This window comes from Chrysemys picta, chromosome 1 (assembly GCF_011386835.1).
Source record: "Chrysemys picta bellii isolate R12L10 chromosome 1, ASM1138683v2, whole genome shotgun sequence".
In the NCBI taxonomy this organism is placed as follows: domain Eukaryota; kingdom Metazoa; phylum Chordata; order Testudines; family Emydidae; genus Chrysemys; species Chrysemys picta.
The window spans coordinates 350,021,483-350,048,288 of NC_088791.1; the positions used below are offsets into that span (position 1 = coordinate 350,021,483).

Below are 26,806 nucleotides of genomic sequence, written 5' to 3' on the forward strand. Positions count from 1 at the left end.
GGGCTAAGGATCTCCTCAGCCCCCTAACTGTGAAAAGGATGGCGCTGCCCATGAGCCTTGGGCAGGCATGGATCGGCATGGCAGGTAATTTAGGACAAATGCTGTTCTGAAGTCATTCAGCCCAGAGCAGGACTCGAACTCTGCATTTCGGGATTCTCCACCCTAATTCAGTGGCCATTAGAGGTGGTGTGTTGGGAACTGTCCCCTTTAGGGTTAGGAGAGATAAGGGGGGGTCAGTCAACCCCTGATCCAGAGTGGGGCCCTTTACAGTTCCTCTGACTTTTGAAGTTGACGGAGGCCTAGAAGAGGCAGCTAGTGGGAGAGATGAAGATGGTCGCAGGGAATAGTTACTGCTTTGGGAAATCCTTCACTCCATGCCAAACAGGAGGCGTCTTAGGTGGGACACAGGCTGAATCCTCTCTCGCAACATGGGCAACACCAGCAGGGGACGGGCAGCTGCCCTCGCTCAGCCCACGGGAAAGGGACTGAGATATCCTGGGTACCAGCTGGGGAGAAGCCAGTAAGGCTGCAGCAATGCAGACTCCAGCAAGCAGGGTGGGGGGACTTCTGAGTAAAGGAGGAGGATGGGGCTGGAGTGTAGGAGGGCCTGTGTTTTGTAAAAGACTGAATTAATGCAACCCCTCAAAGGAGGCTCCTTTTTAAAGTATCCCAGACTGAGAGTAAGTCATTGCAAGTACCTTAGAGGGAAGGACAGGACACCTGCAGGGCTACCTCAGACCCGAAGTGGGCAGTCTGGAGTGGCTCCCGTTCACAAGGCCTTGGCCAGGGTGTGCTGTGCTCTTGCAAGGCATTATCACCAGACGTAGATCAGCCCAGCCCCCAGGCTGCTCTAAACTCTGCTGAGGCAGGGAGAGAACAGGCCAGTGAATCAAACCACTGTAACTGGCTCCTTGCCATCCCCACTCTCTGTAGCACAGGGGGGAGCTCTGCTGGCAGAGCAGAGAATCCAGCCGGGCCTGTCAGCGTTCAGATGGCTGGAAGACTGGTCCAGTGGTCTGGGCAGGACTGCTGGGTTTGAGTCCCTTGCTGTGTGTGACCATGGGTAAGCCACTGGCTGTCTCTGAGCCTCTGCCTCACAGTGATGGTGGGAGGATAAAGATAGTCAAGGTGCTCAGATGCACTGAGACCCTAAGATCAGGGCTATGTCAGGGTTCCACAGAGCAACACCTCTGACATTTGTCTATCCAACGCCTCTTACCACAGCCCCTGTGACAGCTGGCTTGTGGGAAACCCTGTGACTCCAGCACCGAGGTGTGTGTGGCAGATGTGGGGGTGCTCAGGAGTGACAGTGAGGGGTAGGGAGTGGATTTCTGAGGGGAGTGTTGCAGCGTCACAGGGATGCTGAGCATTTCAGCACAGTCACCATAGCCAGAGTGCCGAGCCCCCTGCTCCCAGAGCAACCCAGAGCTTCCACAGACCCATGGCTGAACCAATGATCCCTCCACCCCCAATGCTGGAGGAGCCCCAGGCTGGCTGGAGCGCCCCCAGTCATGCCGAGCCCACTCTCCTGAGACCCCAAGCCACCCCTTGGGAAAAGCCTGTCTCTTCCCAAAGAACCTGAGCTTTTTATATGCCCAATGCATGTTCCAGGGCAGCTGAGGAGGTGGTTGTGAAATTGCCCCCGATATTGATCTTAGTGCTATTCTTGTGATACGATTATGATGTAGTTATTTGTGTCTTGTATAAAAAATGTCTCGGGAGTTTAGCATGGAAAAATTATGATTTGCAGAATATGATGATCCTATTTGTGTGCTTGTATCATTTTTGCATCTGAGGTTATGAATATTGACTATGTCTCTGTATTTCAAATGTAGTTACACGTGGGTGACACCCACTAGGCAAAATGCTTCCAGTCAGAACAGCTGGTTGTGAAGGGCCTATTCCGGGTACTGGGACATTAGGGGAAACAACAGGAGAAGGTTATACTCCATCTGGTCAGCCTTCCCAGAACGCTCTGGACAGCCTATGGATAATGGTTGCTATGATGCAGAAGGGCATGCAAAGGCCTGGGACCAGACCACAAGACAGTTAATTCCATTTTGGTACCTGTATTTTTCTACTATATAACATGGGGAGTGACACCATCCCTTGGCCTCACTCCCCACACAAGAGAATTCCTGGAAACACCTGAGGAACAATGTCTGAACGGGGGAAGTGTTGATCCCAGGCTCAAAGGATTACTAGCCTGCATTTGAAAACTTGGTGGACTGCTTGTGTCATCACCCAGGGTGAAAAATTGTTATTTCATATCCAATCTATCTAGCATGTTAGGCTTAGTTTGCATTTTTTGTTTATTTGCTAGGCAATCTGCTTTGATCGGATTTCTATCAACTTTAATCACTTAAAATCCATCTTTTTGTAGTTAATAAAACTATCTTATGCTTTATTTTTACCAGTATGCTTTGAGTAAAGTGTCTGGGGGAAACCTCAGCTCTGTGTACAAAGGCTGTTGTATATCCTTCCCACATCAAGGGCAAAGCAACCTATATTAATGAGCTTGGGTTTATATTCCAGTAAGGGAGCAAAGGTTGGGGAGCTGGGAATTGTCTATTGTCTCCAGCCTGCCCTTGAGTGGCTGAACTAAAGCACCCAGGTAGCTTAGTTGGGTGTGTGGCGCCACCTACTGTTGTGTTGGGTGAAAACAGGGATTGAAGAGGCTGTCTTTGTCACCAACTAAGCAGTGTAAGATTGGCCAGCCCAACTGGAGGGTTAAGGGCACAGCGGTTCCCAGAGCTCCCAGACTGTAACAACCTGTCACTTGTGTTACTCAGGTTCCTGGTTCCATCAGTAATCTCCATGGAGTGCAGCGAGATTACTGAAGAAGCTGAATAGCACATAATGCCTCCTCACCTACCCTGGAACCTGCATGGCACATAATAATAAAAAGTTCCCTGTGCGAACCCTGCAACTGGCAGCGGGTGGCCACAGCAGCACCGGGGGGGTGGGGGGGGGAGGCTTCTCCTGTCCAGGCCTATATCCACCACCTCTGGTTCCCAACACTCTGTTTGCTTTTCTGACTGACGCTGCACACTGAGCAGATCTTTTCAGAGAACTATCCACGGGTCCAAGATCTCTTTCTTGAGTGGTAACAGATAATTTGACACCACCATTTTGTCTCTACAGTTTGGATTATGTTTTTCCAATGTGTGTTACTTTGCATTTGTCAACGCTGAATTTCATCTGCCATTTTGTTGTCCAGTCTCCGAGTGCTGTGAGATCCCTTTGTAACTCTTCACAGTCTGATTTGGACTTACATATATTGAATAATTTTATCCCATCTGAAAATGTTGCCACCTCACTGCATGCCCTTTTTTCCAGATCATTTCTGAATATTTGTGTGATGGTGCATCCCACAAGGCTTATGGAAATATGCTTATGAATGGATATCTGACATAACTAGAGCATCTGGGGGTCTCCTGTTTTCTCTTTGGGAATTATAGTCTCCCTAAAGGGCTACTCAGTGTGGGAGGCTGATGGAGGGCTACTTCCACTTAGTGGCCTGGTCCTGTAGCATGAGGGACAGAGGCTCATGGTTTGAGGTGGAACTGGGCTGGAAAATACACAACATTTTCACCCAACTAAAATGTTTCCTTTGCATCCTTTTTGGGGTGAGTTTTCATAGAAAATGGATCATTTTTCTCTGAAAGTTCAGCTGCCATGATGCTGCCCAGCTGCATCTGCCTGGATCCCCAAGAGAAAGTTGAGGCTTTTCATCTGTCTCGTCCTCATAACATAAATGAAGGTGGCACTGACGGAGTCTATGGCTGAACTCTGGGTATGGAAAGGTCGAAACCACCTGACCAGTCTATGGCTGGGGTATTGTGCCCATCTGCTACTCTAACCAGCCCTCCCATCTCTGTGCAGCCCTCTCCACCCTGAACAATGCCCCTTCAGCAGATCCTACGGGCAGTGGCTGCTGTGACAGGCCCTGGTAATACATCTCTGACGAACCTGTGCTAGCAAGGAGCTGGAGAGGGTCCTAGAGCAGTTGTGGAGGCTCAGAGATTGGGGATGGGGGGCCTAGCTACCAGTGGATCACAGAGATCTGTATCCAACTTTGGGGATCCAGGGATCCTGGTCCCCCTTTTCATTCCTCAGGGAGAAGGGACGATACCTTCCCTACTGCAATGATCTGAGGAAAATTTTTGTGTAGGGAGCCTTGTGGAATCTCCTTTCCCTGGCCTGCACCCTGGGTTTGTAATGCAAGACAGGGGGCTGCCAGGGAGAAATCTGGTCCTATATTATTATCAATTTTTCCATTTTATTTTATTTTATTTCAGCAAGATCACAGCTGTGACAGCATCATCGTTACCACTGGGCTGCCCAGGAGGTAGCCATGTGACTAATCGGAACCATACAAACAGTGATGACAAGCCCAGATTCCAGGAATGGAACCTGCAGCTGGGCTGGCGCTGCAATCCGGTTGGGTAGGTTCACCACACATCCCCTGTGATTTGGCCTTTGGCCATTGGCCATGGTGGGGGTTAAAGCTGGTGCACACTAACCCAAGCAGCTGAGGTTCCCTGATGGCCCAGTGGCCCCCAAGGAAATGTGTAAACATGCTTCATATAGACAGTTACCTCCCTATCTCAACAAATGCTGCCTGCTGCCCGTGCAACCTCTCTGATGAAACCTTGTCTTTTAGGGTGAAGATCTCTGGTGTCAGCGGCTCCCCTTCTAGCAGGACTTGGGTACGTTGGCAGGTTTCACTATCTTTAAAATGCAAAGTGATGTTTAAAGGCTGCAAGCTGTTTCCATTTGCAGATGTTCTGTGCAGCAGCAGAGGACTCAGAGGGGCTGTCGGGGTGACTCACTGATGGGGAAGGAGGTCAGGCAGCAGTAGGCAGCTTAGGAACCTATCCCCGACACCTTCCCATGCTCTACGGTGAGCTGTGCAAGCAACACAGAAATCTGACATTCAAAGCGAGCTCGGAGTGTTAAATCTCAATGCTCTGAGTCAGGATTTTGGGGAGGAGGGGAGCATTTCTAGAGGTGCCGTGTGCTCTGGGCCCGATCCTGTGAGGAGTTGAGTGAGAGAAGTCCCCCTAGAATATCAGTGATAGTTCCCAAATCACCTCCTGTTTATTCGCTCCCGGAAATTGAATCAGCAAATGCATTTTCAAAGCTTTTATTCTCTGGCTTGATTGTGAAGGCATGAATTCAGAGCTGCGTTGCTCTGTGGTAACAGGTCCGATAGGGTATATTTCCTGACTGGCTGAGGGCTCCAGCACTTCTAGCCTGTAGATACCCCTGAGAGTTATGGGGCTCCTGGCATCTCTGCCCCTTCTCTAGTCTCCGAGTGCCAGATGTCAGGCCTTGGAGTCTTCCCATTCATGGGGTGGGATCCCACGGTCCTCCCACCCTCAGGCTGGGCCCTGGGCTACAGCACACTGCGGGTAAACTGGGCTTGCCCAGCAGGTCCGAGTGGGTTCAGCACCTGTGGTTCTTCCCTTTGTGAGCATGTGCCTAGCAGTGAGACGAGTGACCAGCCAGCCGTCTTGAACCAAAATACTGTTTAGTCTGAACACAGGGAATAAAGTGTAACGTGGGAGAATTAAAGGGTTTTCAAACAGTCTGTCCATGTCTCTTACCCCAAGCCCTCCCACTCTGACGGGGACACACGCAGACGTCCCTACTCCTGTCGGTCCCTGTCAGTCTGAAGAGCTTCTCAGCAACAGTTGCCCACCTCTGAAGAGATTCCTAGCGCTGATAATACAAGCTGTGTAATGTGGCTGGAGCTCCAAGGTAGGCTATTCCCAGCTAGTAGCTCTGGTGTTGTCTCTCAACTGCCATGAAGTACTTACTGAGCGATGGCTTTTCCGGAGCTGTTGCTTCCCTTCCTGCTTGTTTTCTAACAGCCTGCTATTAAACTAAGAGAAGCCAAACTGGTTTAACCTAATACAGCCATAACATAAACACCTCAATAGTTAACCCAATACAGTTCTACAGCAAACATCCCAAGAACTGGGTTTAACATACACATTCCTTATGCCAGCTCAGTTCTGTCTGTCACAATACCAGAACCTGAGGAGAACCAGTCAGCTATTACCCCAGGCAGAGAGGATACTAGACTTTTGTTTGCTGACAAGTGATTGAATGAGGGCTGAAATGCTGGGATCTTTTCAGGTTCTGAAGAAATCCAGATGACAGAGGCTACAGTTTAAGTCCAGCTCTAAAATGAGAAATTATCTCTGAAAGTAGACAAGAGGGGAAATAATGGGTTCACATGTGTGTACTAAAGTACAGATATGCCATTATCTAAATCATTGATCAAGATATTGAACAGAACCAGACCCAGAAATGATCCCTGTGGAACGGCTTTTGTTTTAGAAACTATGTCAGAAGTACTCCACGTACTGTTTGCAATGGATTTGTGCTATTAACTCTTTGTTCAGTGAACAGTTGTATGATACTGTCTACTGGGAAATGATCAGAAGTTCTTTCTAACACTTACATTCAGGGACATGAACAAAATCCCCGTGCAATACCTGTGTGAGACTTTCCAAAAACTCCTGAGAGATCAGAACTGCTGGTCTGTGTTTAAGCAAACAGTAGAGCTGAGATCCAGGAAAGGGGAATGCAATAGTGGTTGTATGTAATTTTTGTCCATCACCTGTTACACGCACATGCCTGAAGTAACTTCACACACAAATGGATACTAGTGAAAACCTAGTGTTTGCAGTATTCACCCATGTGTGAGGATAACCCTTTCCCTGCCCAGCTGAAGTAACTGTCTGTGTTAGTTTGTAACTTTGCAGATATCTACAGACCCTTGCATGGGGAGAGGATGCAGGTCCTGTGACGATGAAGAGAAACTTGTTGGGTGATTGAACTCTCTGGATTCAGTCAAGATTCAGAGTAACAGCCGTGTTAGTCTGTATCCGCAAAAAGAAGAACAGGAGTACTTGTGGCACCTTAGAGACTAACAAATTTATTAGAGCATAAGCTTTCGTGGACTACAGCCCGGCTGTAGTCCACGAAAGCTTATGCTCTAATAAATTTGTTAGTCTCTAAGGTGCCACAAGTACTCCTGTTCTTCTTTTTAGTCAAGATTCAGGTTCTCTTGAAGGGATTCTTGGGGTCAGAGTGTATCACTGGGAGCATTTTTTAAGGGAAAGTTAATATAGCCCTTTTCTGAATTGAATTTACACATGTATATCTGGAGTGACACAGTTGAAGTCAATGTTATTGAATCCAGAACCTACGCCTAAGAATTTATCCCATGTAGTGTAAAAAGGCACTGGCATATCTGGGATCCTCCAGAGTGGAGAAAATAAAAAAAATACCTATAATGAGGCAATGAAACATATTTGTAAATAGCTTCAATGCAGGACATATAAATACAAGTACCGTTTTTAACCATGCTATTGCCATGTGTTTATACATGTCGTGATAAAATGAGCCATATTCCAAAGTGGTGGGCCAGAAAAGGATGTCTGTGGGAAGGTCAGAACTGTAAAATCACACAATGCACAATAGGCTGTGGAACTCCCAGGCACAAGATTTCAATGGGGCCAAAAACTTAGCAAGATTCAAAGAGGGGCGGGAGGTTTATATGGTTAACCTGAAAATCCAATTACAATAATGAGGATTTTTAAAAGAGTCTTGTAAGGGTTCTAAGCCCTCCTGATTTACACCACAAACTATGTCTAACTGCTGGGTGTCAGGAGGAAACATTCCCTGGGAGCAAGTTATCTCATAGCTGCCTATTGCAGGGCTTCTTGAACCTTCCTCTGAAGCATCTGGAATTGGCCACTGGATACTGAGCTAAATGGACTACAGGTCTGATCCAGTCTGGCAGTGCCCATCTTCTTATCGGTGCTGTAAATCCATGACTATGTTTTTCCTGATCTACCTTGAACTCCTGAGAGTCTCTAGATTTCAGCTCAGAGCAGAATGATGTCTAGCTAAATATCATCTAGTCTCATGTTCTTTTTCCTTTTAGGAAGGAAAGTTCAAAACTTCTCAGACTTGCCTAGTACATTATGTCAACTGTCAATGACACCAACTTCAACTCTGCAGTGTTCCTTCTCACTGGCATACCTGGGCGGGAAGACGTCTACCTCTGGATTTCTATCCTCTTCTGCTTAATTTATGCTATTTTGATAGCAGGAAATTCAGTCATTCTGTTCATTACAAAAATAGATCCAAGCCTGCATGAGCCCATGTACATTTTCCTTTCCATGTTGGCCATCACAGACCTTGGCATATCGATAGCCACCCTACCAACGATATTGAGCATATACTTGTTCAATTCTAGAGAGATCAGCCTCAATGCCTGTTTTGCCCAGTTGTTCTTCATCCACTTGCTTCAATTAATTGAATCCTCCGTGCTCTTGTTGATGGCCTTTGACCGCTTCGTCGCGATCTGTAACCCACTGAGATATGCTTCCATCTTAACCCTGCCGAGAATAGCCAAGATGGGATTGGTGTGTGTGCTAAGGGGGGTGGCCATAATAGTTCCACTCCCCCTTCTCCTGAAACGGTACCAATACTGTCGAGCCAATGTCCTCTCCCATTCCTACTGCCTGCACCAGGAGGTCATGAAGATGGCTTGTTCGGACATCACAGTCAACAGCATCTATGGTTTATCTGCTTCACTCTTAACGTTGGGGTTGGATTCGCTGCTCATCTTCCTCTCTTATGTGATGATCTTCAAAACAGTGCTGAGTGTCGCATCAAAGGTGGAGAGTCTCAGAGCCCTGGAAACCTGTATTTCCCACCTCTGCATCGTCCTGCTCTTCTACGTACCAGAGATCAGCTTGTCTGTGATACACAGATTTGGGAAGGGCTCTTCTCACTTACTTCAGATTGTCCTGGGCTATACCAACCTGCTGGTCCCACCCCTGATGAACCCAATTGTGTACAGCATGAAAAGCGAACACCTTCGTGCGAGGATAATCAGGTTGTTCATCAAGTGAAGGGTCAGTCCATCAACCAGCTCCAGTGCCTGTGACACGGGAGATGAAAAAATGCTCCACCTATTCCATTCTGGACCCTTACATCCAAGACCAGATGAGCTATTAATCTCCATTCAATAGAGAAAGCTTCTGACGGGATCTAAGGCTTGGAGCAATGGAATAGGAGCTGTCCTCACCAGCTAGTGAGTGAGGACAGGGCACTTGGAGGAGACCATGGGAGGCAGCAGCATTCACATAGTGACTGTGTTCATGGAGATCCAGGGCACCAGCCAGTTCTTGGCCCTTAAATAGCCATATCGGTGGCTGCTTTGACCTCAGAAAATCTGGCAATACAGTCAATAAAGAGAAGGGATGTGAATGTTGTTCCCATGACACCTGACCTGCCACTGGGCCGTCTCTGGTTAAACATCCCCGGGCCATGAAAAAAGCTGCAGAGCTGTTGTGCAGTCACAGTCCTGACCCTTCTTGAGCGCTCTGGGTGCTGTGTGATCCATGGGGGCTGCACCAGCTGTGGATGGGGCTATTCCAGGGGCACGGACACCCACCCCTTCCCCTATGCCCTCAGCCAGGTAATTTTGACTGTGACATGATTAACGCAGGGTCCCAGGAGAAGCCATTCAGGCAACCCCTCTCCCCCATTGATGGCTCGGCACACAGCACACCCACTGAGGCAGGGCAGAGCTGTGTGTGTGAGTGAGGGTCTGACACACAGGAGTCCTGGAAAGAGACTCAGGCCCAGACTCCCTCCCTGTCTGCTCCATTTCTGCTTCCCCAGCAACCCAAAGTGGTGGAAACTGGCCTCAGCTCCCCATAGAGTCACGGCGATCTCCTGTCCCAGCCCAGCCCAGCCCATTCAGTGTAGGGAGACCACCTTTTCCAAAGGCAAAAGCAGAAGATATGCAGGAGCCACGTCCCCGCACTGACCCAGCCCCTGCTCCTCTTCTTCCCCCTCTGCCCCATCCCTTCTCCCAAGCCTCACCCCGGTTCCTCCTCTTTACCAGAAGCTCTGCCCCCTCTCCAGGCCCAACGCCAAAGACCAGATGTTGTAAGAGCTGCCCAGGGAGCCAAAGCAACTGTATGGAGCCCCAGACACTCCTCCTGCCCTAGGCAAGTGGCTGTGAGCCCCAAGAGCAGCTCCCAGCTTGTGTCCCCTCACACCTGGACACCCCAGGACATACCCGCAGGGACGTTGGAGAGTCCGGGTCTCCCCACAGTGGCCTGGGCTCCCTGGGTAGCTCTTACCAAGGCCCAGCTGTGGCCTGGCCTGGGGACAGAGCCTCAGGGGAAGTGAAGGAGCAGGGGGAAGGGCCTAGTGGGTAGAGACGGTGTGGGGTGTGTGGCAAGCCTGAACCAATGCTAACCACAACAAGCAGAGCAGTGGGGTTCCTGAGTAAAGGAGGAGGATGGGCCTGGAGGGTTGGAGAGTCAGCATTTTGGAAATGACTGAATTAATGTGACCTCTTTAAGTACCCCAAGTTGAGAGTAAGTCATTGCAAGGGTTTTAGAGAGAAGGACAGGGCCCCTACAGGGCTACCTCAGGCCCCATGGGGGCACTCTAGGGTGGCCCTGTTCACAGGGACTTGGCCAGAGCGCGCTGTGCTCTTGGAAGCTGTTACCAATGGGCAGAGGTCAGCCCAGCCCCCAGGCTGTGTTGTGTTGGGCTAAACCAACCAAGCTCTTTTAGTCTCCTTGAAATACAGGCCCTCCATTGCCCTGACCATCCTTGGAGTAATGGCTCTTGCTGTCCCTGCTCGCTGCAGTGCAGGAGAGACTCCAGCTGGATCTGTCAATGCTCAGATGGCTGGATGTCTGGTCCTGTGGTTTGTCACTGCTCCGTGACTCAGCAGAGTTTGGTGTGAGTCCCCGACAATGTGTGACCATGGGCAAGTCATTGGCTGTCTCTGGGCCTCTGCACAGGCAGATAATAGCCCTACCCTGCCTCACAGAGGTGGCAGAAGGATAAATACGTTTAAGGTGCTCAGATAGTCTGAAACCCTAAGATCAGGGCTGTGTCAGGGTTCCATAGAGCAAAGCCACTGACATTTGTGTATAAAAGGTTTTTTGAACACAACTTCCTGTGACAGCTGGCTTCTGGGAAGCCCTGTGACTCCAACACCTTGGTGTCTGTGGCAGATGTGGAGGTGCTCAGGGTGATAGTGAGGGGTAGGAGTGGATTTATTAGGGGAACGTTGGAGCATCACAGGAACGTCAGGAGTTTCAGACAGTCACCAGAATGGTGTTTACCACCCATTGAGGCTGAATGGGTCTAACTGTCAAACAATGGAGCAACAGCCATGGGGCATCATCTTAGATGGTCTGGCTGGGAGAAAGCAGTCTGAGGGCAAAGGTCAGATTCACACATTATCCCTGTAACACTGATGCGGCTGAGCACTATGGTGACTGGACCCAGGCTCACACAGGTTTCAGCAAAGGCTGCTTCCACAGGAAAGGGGCAAACAGATGGGAAGATGCTCTCAGAGACACAGGGAAACTAGGCTGGGTCCCAAGAGCTCCTTGTTGTCCCAAAAAATATAAGTTGGGCCAATTCTGTTTCTCTGTCTCCAGAGCAAACCCCGTATAGCTTAGCTATCAGTGCTTTGTGAGTTAGATGAGTGTAGACATGTGACAGCTGCCTGATATTTTAAAACCATTTTTTCTAATGCTTTGTGCTGTTTTCCAATAAGCCTACTAGTGTTTAAGGAGTATGGAGATGATTGTGTAGCTCTGGTCACAAGACTGAGGTGTCTCATTGGACCTGCTTGGTGGTAAGCTTTTATCATGGAGGGGGTGTGGTTCCCAGCTCAAAGAGTGGGATAATTGTGAGATTTGCCCCAAGACAGAAAAGGACCTGGTTTAGAGGGTAAGGAGACCATATATCCTGGTTTTACTGTGACAGTCCTGATTCTTCTTGTCCAGCATCTATCCTTGTTGAGTGCCTATCAGGATTCAGAGGAGCAACTTGTTCAAGTTGCATCCAAGACAACGATCCACTCAGGATAATGATTAGTAGACCTATAGAGTTTAAGGCCAGAAGGAGCCATTAGATCATCTAGTCCAGAGGTTCTCAAGCTGAGGGCGGGTCCCCCGGTGGGATATGTGGAACGTATTCCAGGATTGGCATGAAAAGCTTTAGGAAAATAAATCTTACTGTGCACTGTTTTACCCATAGCCGTGAATAACTAGCCAAGCTGATTCCTCCAGAGAGATCTGGTCTTCAGTCGGCACTGTGCGTTTGTCTCTAAGTGGTACTGTGCATTTTGATGGATTTCTATTACGCTTGCACCACATTATACAAAGTCGTTGCCATTTGTAGGTGGATCTGTTTGGTATGGTGCGGTGTGCACATTTCATCATAGAAAAAAATGTAATTGGAACAGAAACAATAAAGCAACAAAAAATAAATGATACATTTCTCAAATAAATTTCACTACAAATAATGATACATTTCTCAAATAGATGTATCAAAGCAGCCATTACTGTAAAAGAGGAAAAGGACAATGTTAATCTAACCTCCACTGGGCTTGTTATTCAAACTGTAAAAGCAATAAAACCAAAAAAAGCCACCTCCCATGCCAGAAGGCTGGGAAACTTGGTGGACTGAAAAATAAAATGGATGGGCTACAAACCCTCTAAATACAGGAAAGGTACAAATTTTGTTTACACTAGAAGGAGACATGTCTCCATACATTAAATAATATTGAATACCCCAACCACCCAAAAAAATTCATTAAAACAAGTCATAGAGAACGACACAAAAACGAGGAGGTTAGTGAAACAGAAATTAAAAGATACAGTATCAAAAGTAAAATCTCTGCAAGCTGCATGGAAACAATTTAAAGACACAATAATAGAGGTTCAACTTAAATGTATACCTCAAATTAAAAAATATAGCAAGAGAACCAAAACAGAGACACTGTGGCTAAACAACAAAGTAAATGAAGCAGTGAGAGGCAAAAAAACATCCTTGAAAAAGAGGAAGTTGAATTTCAGTGAGGAAAATAGAAAGGAGCATAAACTCTGTCAAATGAAGTGAAAAATGTAATTAGAAAGGCCAAAAAAGATAATTAAAGAACAGCTAGCCAAAGACTCAAAAAGTAATAGCATCGGAAGTAGAAAACCTACTAAACAACCAGTGAGACCACTGGATGATCGAGATGCTAAAGGAGCACTCAAGGACAATATGGCTATTGTGGAGAAACTAAATGAATTCTTTGAATTGGTCTTCATAGCTGAGAATGTGAGGGACCTTCCAAAGCCCGAGCCATTCTTTTCAGGTGACAAATCTGAGGAATTGTCCCAGATTGAGGTGTCATTAAAGGATGTCTTGGAACAAATTTATAAACTAAACAGTAACAAATCACCAGGACCAGATGGTATTCACCTAAGTGTCCTGAAGGAACTCAAATGTGAAATTGTGGAACTACTAACTGTAGTCTGTAGCCTATCATTTAAATCAACTTCTGTACCAGATGACTGGAGGATAGCTAACGTAACGCCAATTTTTTAAAAGGGCTCCAGAGGTGATCCAGGCAATTACGGGACGGTAAGCCTGAATTCAGTATCAGGCAAACTAGTTGAAAATATAGTAAAGAACAAAATTGTCAGACATATACATGAACATAATTTGTTAGGGAAGAGTCAACATGGTTTTTGTAAAAGGAAATCATGCCTCACCTATCCACTAGAATTCTTTGAGGGGGATCAACAAGCACGTGGACAACAGAGATCCAGTGGATATAGGGTATTTATATTTTCAGAAAGTCTTTGACAAGGTCTGTCACCAAAGCTCTTAAGCAAAGTAACCTGCCAAGGAATAAGAGGGAAGGTTTTCTCATGGATTGGTAACTGGTTGAAAGTGTTAATACAGCCTCCCCCCCCCCCAATTCGTTTGGCCAGGCCGCCTCGCAATCCCGCAGAGGATCCGAACCCAGGAAAGAGGCCCAATAGACTGCATGACCTTATTAGAGCATACTACTTATCACAGGAAACTTACGAGGGATGTATCCATAGTGTTACCACACAAAAAAGCCGTTTCTGCAGTTTCCACATTATGTTGCTCTTCCTAATAAGGGGAAGACAGTTGGGGCACTAAAAAAACCAATCAATACGTGCCACGTTTACTTCCAAAAACTATATACTTAGTCGCCCCTGTATAGCAGTTAGAGGTGTCCCGAAAACGAACTAACGTCACTACCAGTCCAGGTCTCATCAACTTGGGCTTGATCCTCCCGCTCTCGAATCCAGCCTCGAGCGTGTGTCCTGTAGCTGGCTCGAATTCATTATGTATATGCTCTCCCATCTGGCTGTTATTTGCATGGCCATAAGTAATTAGTTAACTGTCATTGCTTTGTCTGTGGTTATTTTGTTTGTTACCCCCTACTGTGTTTAGATTGGAAAAGGGCTTTGACTGTTAATGTGCTTCCTTTCCCTTATCTTACTTGTTTAAATTTGGTTACATAGTACTTGTAAGTGTTTTAAATTTAGTTACTTAGTAATTGTAGTTGCTTAAAATTAGTTATATAGTATTGTAGTAAGCTAATAAGAATTCATAAAATTAACATTTTATATATATATATAGAATCACCATCATATAATAAAATTAAGTTGTATCCATCTCTCCTCATCCTGGGTCATTCAACTCAGTCCTTCACCGAGAACTCTCAAAGAACCACCAGCCCTTTTTTGGGCTGAACAGAAAGATAGGAAACAAAGGGTAGAAATAAATGGTCAGTTTTCAGAATGGAGAGGGGTAAATAGTGGTGTCGCACAGGAGTCTGTACTGGGCCAAATCCTATTCAACATATTCATAAATGATCTGTAAAAAGGGGTAAACAGTGAGGTGGCAAAATGTGCAGATGATACAAAACTACTCAAGGTAGGTAAGTCCCAGGCAGACTGTGAGGCAATGCATAAGGATCTCTCAAAACTGGGTGACTGGGCAGCAAAATGGCAGATGAATTCAATGCTGATAAATGCAAAGTAATGCACATTGGAAAACACAATCTCAACTATATATATATCAAATGATGGGGTTTAAATTAGCTTTTACCACTCAAGAAAGAGATCTTGGAGTCATTGTGGATAGTTCTCTGAGAACATCCACTCAATATGCAGTGGCAGTCAAAAAAGTGAACAAAATGTTGGGAATCATTAATTCAGGGATGGATAATAAGACCGAAAATATCATATTGCCTCTTTATAAATCCATGGTATGCCACATCTTGAGTACTGCATGCAGATGTGGTTGCCCCATCTCAAAAAAGATCTACTAGAATTGGAAAAGGTTCAGAAAACAGCAAGAAAAAGGATTAGGGATGTGGAACAGCTTCCATCTGAGGAGACATTAATAAGACTGGGACTTTTCAGCCTGAAAAAGAGATGACTAAAGGTATGTCTACACTACGAAATTAAGTCAAGTCAATTTTTTAGAAATCAATTTGATACAGTCGAATGTGTGTGTCCCCACTAAGCGCATTAAGTCGGTGGTGTGCGTCCACAGTACCGAAGCTAGCGTCGACTTTCGGAGCATTGCACTGTGGTAGCTATCCCACAGTTCCCACAGTCTCTGCCGCCCATTGGAATTCTGGGTTGAGCTCCCAATGCCTGATGGGGCAAAAACATTGTCGCGGGTGGTTCTGGGTAACATGTCATCAGGTCCCCCTCTCTCTCTCCCTCCCTCCCTCTCTCTGTGAAAGCAACAGCAAAAAATCGTTTCTCGCCTTTTTTCCTGGGTTACCCATGCAGACGACATACCATAGCAGGCATGAAGCCCACTCAGCTCACTGTCACCGTATGTCTCCTGGGTGCTGCTGGTAGATGCGGTACTGCAGTGCTACACAGCAGCATCCCCTTGCCTTGCCTTGCCTTGCCCTGCCTTGCAGATGGCAGACGGTGCAATACGCCTGTTAACCTTCGTTGTTGTCCCATGGGTGCTCCTGGCCGATCTCACCAGAGGGTGCTGTGGCACTAGAATAGCACAGCAGCTCCAGGCAGAAAATAACTTCAGCAGTTCTGCCTTTCACCTGCTGTCAAGGTTCCTTCCCCACTCTGAACTCTAGGGTACAGATGTGGGGGACCTGCATGAGAACCTCTAAACTGAATTACCAGCTTAGATCTGGTTTTGCTGCCACCACTACCAAGTGCTAACTCCCTTCCCTGGGTAGCCTTGAGAGACTTCTTCACCAATTTCCTGGTGAACACCAATCCAAACCCTTGGATCTTAAAACAAGGAGGAATTAATCATTCCCCCCTTCCCTTTCCTCCCACCAATTCCTGGTGAGTCCAGATCCAATCCCCTTGGATCTTAAAACAAGGAAAAATCAATCAGGTTCTTAAAAGAAGGCTTTTAATTAAAGAAAGAAAGGTAAAAATCATCTCTGTAAAATCAGGATGGAAAATAACTTTACAGGGTAATCAGATTCAAAGAGCCCAGAGGACCACCTCTAGTCTTAAGTTCAAAGTTACAGCAAACAGAGGTAAACCCTCTAGCAAAAGGTACATTTACAAGTTGAGAAAAACAAGATAAACCAACATGCCTTGCCTGGCTGTTACTTACAAGTTTGAAATATGAGAGACTTGTTCAGAAGATTTGGAGAGCATGGATTGATGTCTGGTCCCTCTTAGTCCCAAGAGCGAACAACCCCCAAAACAAAGAGCACAAACAAAAACCTTCCCCCCCCCCCAAGATTTGAAAGTATCTTGTCCCCTTATTGGTCCTTTGGGTCAGGTGTCAGCCAGGTTACCTGAGCTTCTTAACCCTTTACAGGTAAAAGGATTTTGGTGTCTCTGGCCAGGAGGGATTTTATAGTATTGTACACAGGAGGGCTGTTACCCTTCCCTTTATAGTTATGACACCTGCCATAGGGCACTCTGGCAATAGAATAGAGCAGCAGCTCCCAGACCGGGCCCGGTCAGGAGACAGGGACTGTGGGGAGACAGACAGCGTGGGTAGCTGGGGGGGCAGATAGGGGCTCATAAGGGCTAGTGGGGGAGGAATAGATTGGGTCAGGGGCTGAATTGGAGTGACAGCGCAGGGCAACAGGTGGGAGGGAAGTGCAGGACGGCATGGGAGAAGGGAGATGGCTGAGTGGGGGCACAGAGACACATAAGGAAGGCAGGGTGCAGGGCCACATGGGGATAGAGGAAGTGAGTGTCTGAGTGGGGGTGGAGGGAAACATGTGGACAAGGGCAGATGTTCCTGACTGAATGGGCAAGGGTAGGGCTGAGCCAGGGTCTCCCTCCCTAACAGTCCTTCGCCCAAGGAAACCTCTTCCATATTTTTCCAAACCATAACCAACAACCCTCCAAGTTCACACCTAGGCACCTTTTCAGCAATTTCTTCCCTCTCCCTCAGCTCCTATGTTACCCAGGACTCCCCCAAGCTTTTGCACTACTTCTGAGGGGTGCTGGAAAATACGGTTCTGTATTATAGTTTAAATGAATTATTATTCAAAGTTGTGTATTAATATGCCTATTAAGGAAGCTATTTGTCAAAAAATATATCTTTTTTGTTGTCTGTATTGTTACCGACAGATTTGCTGACAGGTATTTTGAAATAAATGACCAAAAATAATTGAAGCTGGCCTGATTATATAGTGTTATTTAACAAATAAAATATGCAGATTTTTGCACAATTTGAAAATATAGTGTTCAGAATTTGAATTTTTAATTGTTTTGGCACAGAATTCCCCCAGGAGTAAATTTGAGCTAGAGTTTAGCTGGAAAAAAATAATTTCCCCCATGAAAAATGTGGACACATACTAAAATTTTCCTTTGTATCCATTTTTGGGAGGCTCTCCCTCAAAGCATAAACAAAGGTTGCACTGACGGAGTCTGTGGATAAACTCTGAGTATGGAAAGGTTGAAACCTCCCGACTAGTCTATGGCTGGGGTATTGTGTTCTTCAGCTTCTCTAACCAGCCTTCCCATCTCTGTGCAGCCCCCTCCACCCTGTACAATGCCCCTTCAGCACATCCTGTGGGCAGTGGCTTCTGTGACAAGCCCTGGTGGCACATCTCTGATGAACCTGTGCTAGCAGGGAGCAGGAGAGGGTCCTAGAGCAGTTGTGGGGGCACAGAGATTGTGGGTGAGGGGCCTAGCTACCAGGGATCACTGAGATCTATGCATAACTTTGGGGATCCCTGGATCCTGGGTCCCCCTTTTCATTCCTCAGGAAGAAGGGGAGGGACCTCCATCCTGGAACAATCCAAGGGGAATTTCCATATAGGGAACCTTGTGGAATTTCCCTTCCCTGGCCTGCATGCTGGGTTTGTAATGCAGGAAAGGGGCCGCAAAGGAGAAATCTGGTCCTGTGTTATTATTATTTATTTTGTTATTTCAGCAAGATCGCAGCCGTGACAGGATCATTGTTACCACTTGGCCACCCTCGAGGTAGCCATGTGACTAATCGTCACCATACGAACAGTGATGACAAGCCCGGATTCCAGGAACAGAGCCTGCAGCAGGGCTGGCACTGCAATCCAGTTGGGCAGCATCACCACCCATCCCCTGTGATTTGGCCTCCTGCAGTTTGCCATTGGCTGTGACAGGGGCTAAAGCTGATGCTCTCAAAGCCAGTTAGCTCATTTTCCCTGATGGCCAAGTGGCCCCCAAGGGAATGTGCAGACATGCTTCATAAAGACAGTTGCCTCCCTATCTGAACAGAGGCTGTCTGCTGCCTGTGCAACCTCTCTGATGACTCCTTGTCCTTTAGGGTGAAGATCTCTGGTGTCAGCGGCTCCCCTTCTAGCAGGAATTGGGTACGTTGACAGGTTTCACTATCTTTAAAATACAAAGTGAAGGGGAAAGGCTGTGAGCTGTTTCCATTTGCAGATGTTCTGTGCAGTGTCAGAGGACTCAGCTGGGCTGTCGGAGTGACTCAGTGACAGGGGCTGGAGGGCAGGCAGCGCTAGGTAGCTTGGGAACCCCTCCCCTACATCTGCCCATGCTCCACGGCGCTCTGTCCAAGCTACACAGAAATCTGACATTAAATGTAAGCTCGGAGTGTTAAAACCACAATGCAGCATTTCTCAATGAGTCACATTTCTAGAGTGTGCTCTGGGTCTGATCCTGCCAGGGGCTGAATGAGACGAGACTCCACAGATTATCAGTGACTAGTTCCCAAATCTCCTCAGGTTTCTTTGCTCCTGGAAATTTTATCAGCAAATGCATTTTCAAAGATTTTATTCTCTGGATCGATTGTGACAACAGGAATTCAGAGCTGTGTTGCTCTGTGGTAAAAGGTCTGATAGGACATATTTCTGTTTCCTGACTGGCTGAGGGCTCTAGTTCCTATACCCTATGACTTCAGACTTACCCAGTGGTTTCTGTGCTTGTCAGTCTAAAGATCTTCTCAGCAACATTGTCCCACCTCTGCGCAGACTCCCAGCGCTGGCAAAACAAGCTGTGTAACGTGCCCATAAATAGGCTCTTCCCAGCTTGTATCTCTGGTGTGGTCCCTCAATTTCCCTGAAGTGCTGACTGATGGCTTTTCTTGAGCTGTTGCTTCCCTTCCTGCTTGTTTTCCAGCAGCCTGCGATTAAACTAAGAGCCATACTGGTTTCATCTAATATAGCCATAATATAAACCTCTCAATCATTAACCCAATATAGCTCTACAGCAAACATCCCGAGAACTGGCTTTAACAGACACATTCATTATGGCAGCTCAGCTCCATGTGTGTCACAATGGCATTCCCATGTGCTACAAATGTTATGAATACTGTACAGAGGACGTCTGAGAGACAGCAATAAACTACTTTTTTTTGTGTGAAATGAAGTTCCCTTTCCATCAATACACATCCATTTGACTTTGAAACCCACAACTTCCAAATCCTCATTATGTGCAAACCCTCATCGTGCCTGAATAACAGGTGCTCAGATCACTATGTACTAGAGAGTGAGAGGTCAGGGAATGAATATTTTCTATACTGACCCCAGTGCCTGTTACCACTCCAGATACAGGCTGCAGATTGACAGAACAGAACCTGAGGAGAACCAGTCAGCTATTAACCCCGGGACAGAGGAGCTACTAGACTTTTGTTTTCTGACAAGTGACTGAATGAGGGCTGAGATGCTGCGATCTTTTCAGGTTCTGAAGAAATCCAGATGACAGAGGCTACATTTTAAGTCCCACTCTAACCTGATAAATCATCTCTGAGAGAAGATCAGAGGGGAAAGAATAGGTTGACGTGTGTGTGCTAAAGTACAGATGTGTAAATGTTAGGCCAAAACTTTTCAGGGTAATACAAATATTACAAACCAAACTTTCATGATATGAATTTACATTGAAAGCCAGCAGCAGAGTTGTTAGAATCTCTACGGGAATGAGCAGCGGTAACTTTACTGCTTAATGGCTTTTGATTTCGAAAATATGTCAAAAATACTCCATGTACTGTTTGAAGAGTTTATGCTACGAAATCATTTTCAGTGAATAGCTGTATGATACTGTCTTTTAGTAACAGACCAGAAACTGTTTCTCACATTTACATTCAGGGTGCTGCATTCAATCACTATGCAGTACCCGTGCAAGACTGTCCAAAAATTCCAGAGAGAACAGAACCACTGGTCTGTGTTTCATCAAAGAGTAGAGCTGAGGTGCAGGAAAGGGGAGTGTAATAGTGGTTGTATGCAACCTACCCCCATCACCTCTTAAAGGACCATTGCTCAAGTCATTTTCAAACTCAATTGGATATTAGTGCAAACCTATTGTTTGTACTATTCACTCATTTGTGTTGCCGTCCCCTCCCCCACCCAGGTGTTGTAACTGTCTGTGTTAGTTTGTAACTTCCCAAATATCTGCAGCCCCTGGCATGGGGAGAGGATACAGGTACAGTGAGGATGACAAGAAGCCTGTAGGATGATCGGACTCTCTGGATTCAGCCTATGCTAGCCAGGCAAAGCACATCAGCTTCTCTTGGGGGTTTTCTTTGGGGTCACAGTGTGTCACTGGCACGGAGGTACAGGTCCGGAACTGCTCTGTATGGGTTGAGACACAGCAATCTTTTCAGGTTCTGAAGAAATCCGGCCTGAGAACTCATGTCTGAAAGAAGATGAGAGGGGAAAGAATGCACTGACTTGTGTGTACTGAAGAACAGATGTGTAACTGTTATGCCAAACTTTTTATTGTAATACAAATATTAGAGAGGTGAAAGTAGGCTGGTGCACCTCGGTACGCCGTACTGGTAAGAAAGTGTCCGGCTGGGGGCAGGACTCTGAATGCCAATTAACGGTTCCCCAAGTAGCGCCGGTGCGGGGGCCACGGAGCTAGAAGCTTCTTCTCTAGGCCAGTGACACCGGGGTGGGGGGTTGGCAACGGCGCTCCCAGGGCAGGGGCTGGGAGCCAGGTTGGCTGTGCCAGTGCTTGACTGGCCCTAGTGCTGGGAGTTGGAGGCATGCGCATGCCCCAAGCCGGGCGCCCACCGGCAGTGTGGGGCTCCCAGCCTGTCCTGCTGTTCCCGCGCTGCCCCTGGAAGCAGTGCAGGCACATCCCTGTGGCGTGCGACTCCTGGGGGGAGGGAGCGGCAGAGGGTCTTTGCGTGCTGCCTTGCCTGCAGGCACCACTCCCAGATCTCCCATTTGGCAAGGAACAGGAGCAGCGCAGGGCAGGGTCACCAACCGTGACCGGGACTGCCCCCCCTCACTCCTGCTACACCTCCCCAACCCCCTGCCCTGAGCTTCCCCACTCCCCCAACCCCTGCCCTGAGCCCCCCCATGCCCCACACCCCCTGCCCTGAGCTCCCACACCTCTCACAGCCCCAGCCCCCTGCCCTGACTCCTGCACCCCCACCCTAACCTCCTGTCCTGAGCCCCCACCCCCCAATCCCCTGCCCTGACTCCTGCACCCCCACACCCCAACCCCCTGCTCTGAGCCCCCACACACCTCAATCCCCTGCCCTGGAACCCCCCACACACCCCTTCTACTCAGTGGAATCCTATGCCATATGTGAAATTGTGGCTTGGAAAGGGCCAACAAGCAGCACATTCATCTCAAAGCCCGGCACAATGAGAACAAGGAGAGCAGCGAGGCCAGCTGTATGGGCCAATGTGGGAATTTCCGTGAGTTACTTCAGGCTTTTATTCCAATATTCAAGTTTTATTCCAGAGTATTGGTAATAACTTTAAGTATCAAAGTCAGGCAAAGGGATCCATGAAGCTAAGTGTCTAGGAGTGGGGGTGGGAAGGGGGGTTGCGATATGACAGTACCTGTAAGAAATTTAAGTTACTTTCACCCCTGATTACAAACCAAACTTTCATGACATGCATATATATTGAAAGCCAGCAGCAAAGTTGTTGGGATCTCTACAGGAAGGAGCAGTGGTAACATTAATGCTTAATGGCTTTTGCTTCCAAAAGTATTTCAGAAATTGTTAGCAATAAGTTTGTGCTATTTCCTCTTTGTTCAGTGAACAGTTCTATGACACTGTCTCCTGGTAATGGAACAGAAGCTGTTTCTAACTCTTATATTCAGACCGTGTGTTTACACGCATGTCATGATACAATGGGCCACACTCAGAAGTGGAGGGCCAGAATGAGTGTCTGTGGCAATGTCACAATTGTAAAATCACACAGTGCTCAAGTAGGCTGCGGAACTCCCAGCCACAGGATATCAATGGGGACAAGAGCTTAGCAGGATTCATAGAGGGACTCTATGTTTATATGAGTAATCAGAAAATCCAATTACAGTAGTGGGGATTTAAAAAAAAAAAAGTCTTGGAAGGGCTCTACATTTTCCTGATTTACATCACAAAATTTGTTTAACTAGTGGGTGTCAGGGAGAAATTTTCCCTGGGAGCAGGTTATGTCATAGCTGCCCATTGCGGGGCTTCTTCCACCTTCCTCTGCAGCATCGGGAACTGGCCACTGGATACTGGGCTAGATGGACTGCAGGTCTGATCCAGTCTGGCTGTGCCTATCTTCCTATCGGTGCTGTAAATCCACGACTATCCTTTTGCTAAAACAACGAGGAGTCCTTGTGGCACCTTAGAGACTAACAAATTTATTTGGGCATAAGCTTTTGTGGGCTAGAACCCACTTTGTCAGATGCATGGAGTGGAAAATACAGGAGCAGGTATAAATACATGAAAAGATGTGAATTGCCTTACCAAGTGTGAGGTCAGTCTAACGAGACAATTCAGTCCATTTCAGACAATTGACAAGAAGGTGTGAGTAACAGTAGGGGGAAATTAGGTTTAGGTTTTGTAATGACCCAACCACTCCCAATCTTTATTCAGACCTAATCTGATGGTGTCCAGTTTGCAAATTAATTCCAGTTCTGCAGGTTCACATTGGAGTCTGTTTTTGAAGTTTTTTTGTTGAAGAATTGTCACTTTTAGGTCTGTTATTGAGTGACCAGGGAGATTGAAGTGTTCTCCTACTGATTTTTGAATGTTTTGATTCCTGATGTCAGATTTGTGTCCATTTATTCTTTTGCATAGAGACTGTCCAGTTTGGCCAATGTACATGGCAGAGGGGCATTGCTAGCACATGATGGCATATATCATATTGGTAGATGTGCAGGCGAACGAGCCCCTGATGGTGTGGCTGATGTGATTAGATCCTATGATGGTGTCCCTTCAATAGATATGTGGACAGAGTTGGCACCAGGGTTTGTTGCAGAGTTTGGTTCCTGGGTTGGTGTTTTTGTTGTGTAGTTGCTGGTGAGTATTTGCTTCAGGTTGTGGGGCTGTCTGTAAGCGAGGACTGACCTGTCTCCCAAAGTCTGTGAGAGTGAGGGATCGTCCTTCAGGATAGGTTGTAGATCCTTGATGATGCGCTGGAGAGGTTTTAGTTGGGGGCTGTAGGTGATGGCTAGTGGCGTCCTGTTACTTTCTTTGTTGGGCCTGTCTTGTAGTAGGTGACTTCTGGGTACCCTTCTGGCTCTGTCAATCTGTTTCTTCACTTCACCAGGTGGGTATTGTAGTTTTAAGAATGCTTGATAGAGATCCTGTAGGTGTTTGTCTCTGTCTGAGGGATCGGAGCAAATGCAGTTGTAACTTAGAGCTTGGCTGTAGACAATGGATCATGTGATGTGGTCTGGATGAAAGCTGGAGGCATGTAGGTAAGTATAGCGGTCAGTAGGTTTCTGGTATAGGGTGGTGTTTCTGTGACCATCACTTATTAGCACTGTAATGTCTAGGAAGTGGATCTCTTGTGTGGACTGGTCCAAGGCTGACATTGGTGTTGGGGTGGAAATTGTTGAAATCTTGGTGGAATTCCTCAAGGCCTTCCTTCCCATGGGTTCAGATGATGAATATGTCATCAATATAGCACAAGTAGAGTAGGGGCGTGTCAAGGCTGTATCCCCACTTTGAACTTTAGGGTACAAATGTAGGGGCCTGCATGAAAACTTCTAAGCTTAACTACCAGCTTAGCTCTGGTCCCGCTGCCACCATTCCCAATGGATTCCCTCCCTGGGAAGCCTTGAGAAACCTTTCACCAATTCCCTGGTGAATACAGATCTAACCCCCTTGGATCTAAAACAAGGAGAAATTAACCATTCCCCTCCTTCCTCCCACCAACTCCTGGTGAATCAAGATCCAAACTCCTTGGATCTTAAAACAAGGAAAAATCAATCAGGTTCTTAAAAAGAAGGCTTTTAATTAAAGAAAAAGGTAAAAATCATCTCTGTAAAATCAGTATGGAAATTAACCTTACAGGGTAATCAAACTTAAAGAGCTCAGAGGACTCCCCTCTAGTCTTAGGTTCAAAGTACAGCAAACAAAGATAAACACTCTAGTAAAAGGTACATTTACAAGTTGAGAAAACAAAGGAAAACTAAGACGCCTTGCCTGGCTATTTACTTACAAGTTTGAAATAGGAGAGACTTGTTTAGAAAGATGTGGAGAACCTGGATTGATGTCTGGTCCCTCTCAGTCCCGAGAGCGAACGCACACCCAAAACAAAGAACACAAACAAAAGCCTTCCCCCCCCCCCCCAAGATTTGAAAGTATCTTGTCCCCTTATTGGTCCTTTGGTCAGATGCCAGCCAGGTTACCTGAGCTTCTTAACCCTTTACAGGTAAAAGGATTTTGGAGTCTCTGGCCAGGAGGGATTTTATAGTACTGTACACAGGACAGCTGTTACCCTTCCCTTTATAGTTATGACAGGGCGTAAGGGGACAAGAGCTGAGGAAGCGTTGTTTTAAGTGAGCCATAAAAATGTTGGCATACTGTGGGACCATGCAGTTACCCATAACAGTCCCTCTGACTTGAAGGTATACATTGTCTCCAAATCTGAAATAGTTGTGGATGAGGACAAAGTCACAGAGTTCAGCCACCAGGTTTGCCGTGATGGTATCGGGAATGTTATTCCTGATGGCTTGTAGTCCATCTTTGTGTCAAATGCTTGTATAGAGAGCGTCTACATCCACAGTGGCTAGGATGGTGTTTTCTGGAATATCACCAAAGGATTGTAGTTTCCTCAGGAAGTCAGAGGTGTCTCAAAGATAGCTGGGAGTGCTGGTAGCATAGGGCCTCAGGAGAGAGTCCACATAGCCAGATAATCCTGCTGTCAGAGTGCCAATGCCTGAGACGATGGGGCATCCGGAATTCCCAGGTTTTTGGATTTTGGGTAGCAGATAGAATACCCCTGGTCGTGGCTCTAGGGGTGTGTCAGTGTAGGTTTGTTCCTGTGCTTCTTTAGGGAGTTTCTTGAGCAGATAGTGTAGTTTCTTTGGTAATCCTCAGTGGGGTCAGAGGGTAATGGCCTGTAGAATGTGGTGTCAGAAAGTTGTCTAGCAGCCTCTTGTTCATATTCCAACCTATTCATGATGACTACAGAACCTCCTTTTGCTGATCTTCATTGAGCTCCTGGGAGTCTCTAGACTTGCACTGAGAGTAGAAAGATGTCTCTTTAAATATAATCTACTCTCCTGTTCTTTTTCCTTTCAGGAAGGAAAGATCAAAACTCTTCGGATCTGCCCAGTACATTATGCCAGCTGACAATAACACCAAATTCAAATCTGCAATGTTCCTTCTCACCGGGATACCTGGTCAGGAAGATGTCTATCTTTGGATCTCTATCCCCTTCTGCTTAATGTACATTATTTCGATAGTAGGAAATTCAGTCATTCTGTTCATTATAAAAACAGATCCAAGCCTCCATGAGCCCATGTATATTTTCCTTTCCATGTTGGCCGTCACAGACCTTGGTTTATCGATATCAACCATACCAACGACACTGGGGATATTCTTATTTAACTCTAGGGAGATCAGCCTTAATGCCTGCTTTGCTCAGCTGTTCTTCATCCACTCATTTTCATACATTGAATCTTCTGTGCTTTTGTTGATGGCCTTTGACCGCTTCATTGCGATCTGTAACCCACTGAGATATGCTTCCATCTTAACCCCACCTAGAATATACAGGATGGGACTTTTGTTTGTGCTAAGATCGTTGGCCCTAATATTTCCACTCCCCTTTCTCTTGAAACGGTTCCGATACTGTCGAGCCAATGTCCTCTCCCATTCCTACTGCCTGCACCAGGAGGTCATGAAGATGGCTTGTTCAGACATCACAGTCAACAGCATCTATGGTTTCACTATTAAACTCTTATCGGTGGGGTTGGACTCGTTGTTCATCTTTTTCTCCTATGTGATGATCCTCAAAACTGTGCTGAGTGTAACATCCCCCATGGAGTGTCTCAGGGCCCTGAACACCTGTGTCTCCCACCTCTGGGCTGTCCTGCTCTTCTACATACCAGATATCGGCTTGTCTGTGATACACAGATTTGGGAACAGCTCTTCTCACTTGCTTCAGATTATCCTGGGCTATGTCTACCTGCTGGTCCCGCCCCTGATGAACCCAGTCGTGTACAGTGTGAAAAGCAAACACCTTCGTGCAAGGATAATCAGGGTGTTCTTCAAGTGA

General features: G+C 46.8%; 2 protein-coding genes across 2 annotated transcripts; both read left to right on the forward strand.

Moving 5' to 3' along the window:
- The first annotated feature begins 8,006 nt into the window (after nt 1-8,006).
- On the forward strand, nt 8,007-8,942 carry LOC135984234 (olfactory receptor 51G2-like). Its single transcript, XM_065598907.1, has one exon. It carries the CDS (start codon nt 8,007-8,009, stop codon nt 8,940-8,942), a length of 936 nt encoding a protein of 311 aa, XP_065454979.1.
- Nucleotides 8,943-25,870: 16,928 nt separating this feature from the next.
- Nucleotides 25,871-26,806, forward strand: LOC101940712 (olfactory receptor 51G2-like). Its single transcript, XM_005311426.4, has one exon. The coding sequence runs from the start codon at nt 25,871-25,873 to the stop codon at nt 26,804-26,806; it is 936 nt and encodes a 311-aa protein (XP_005311483.4).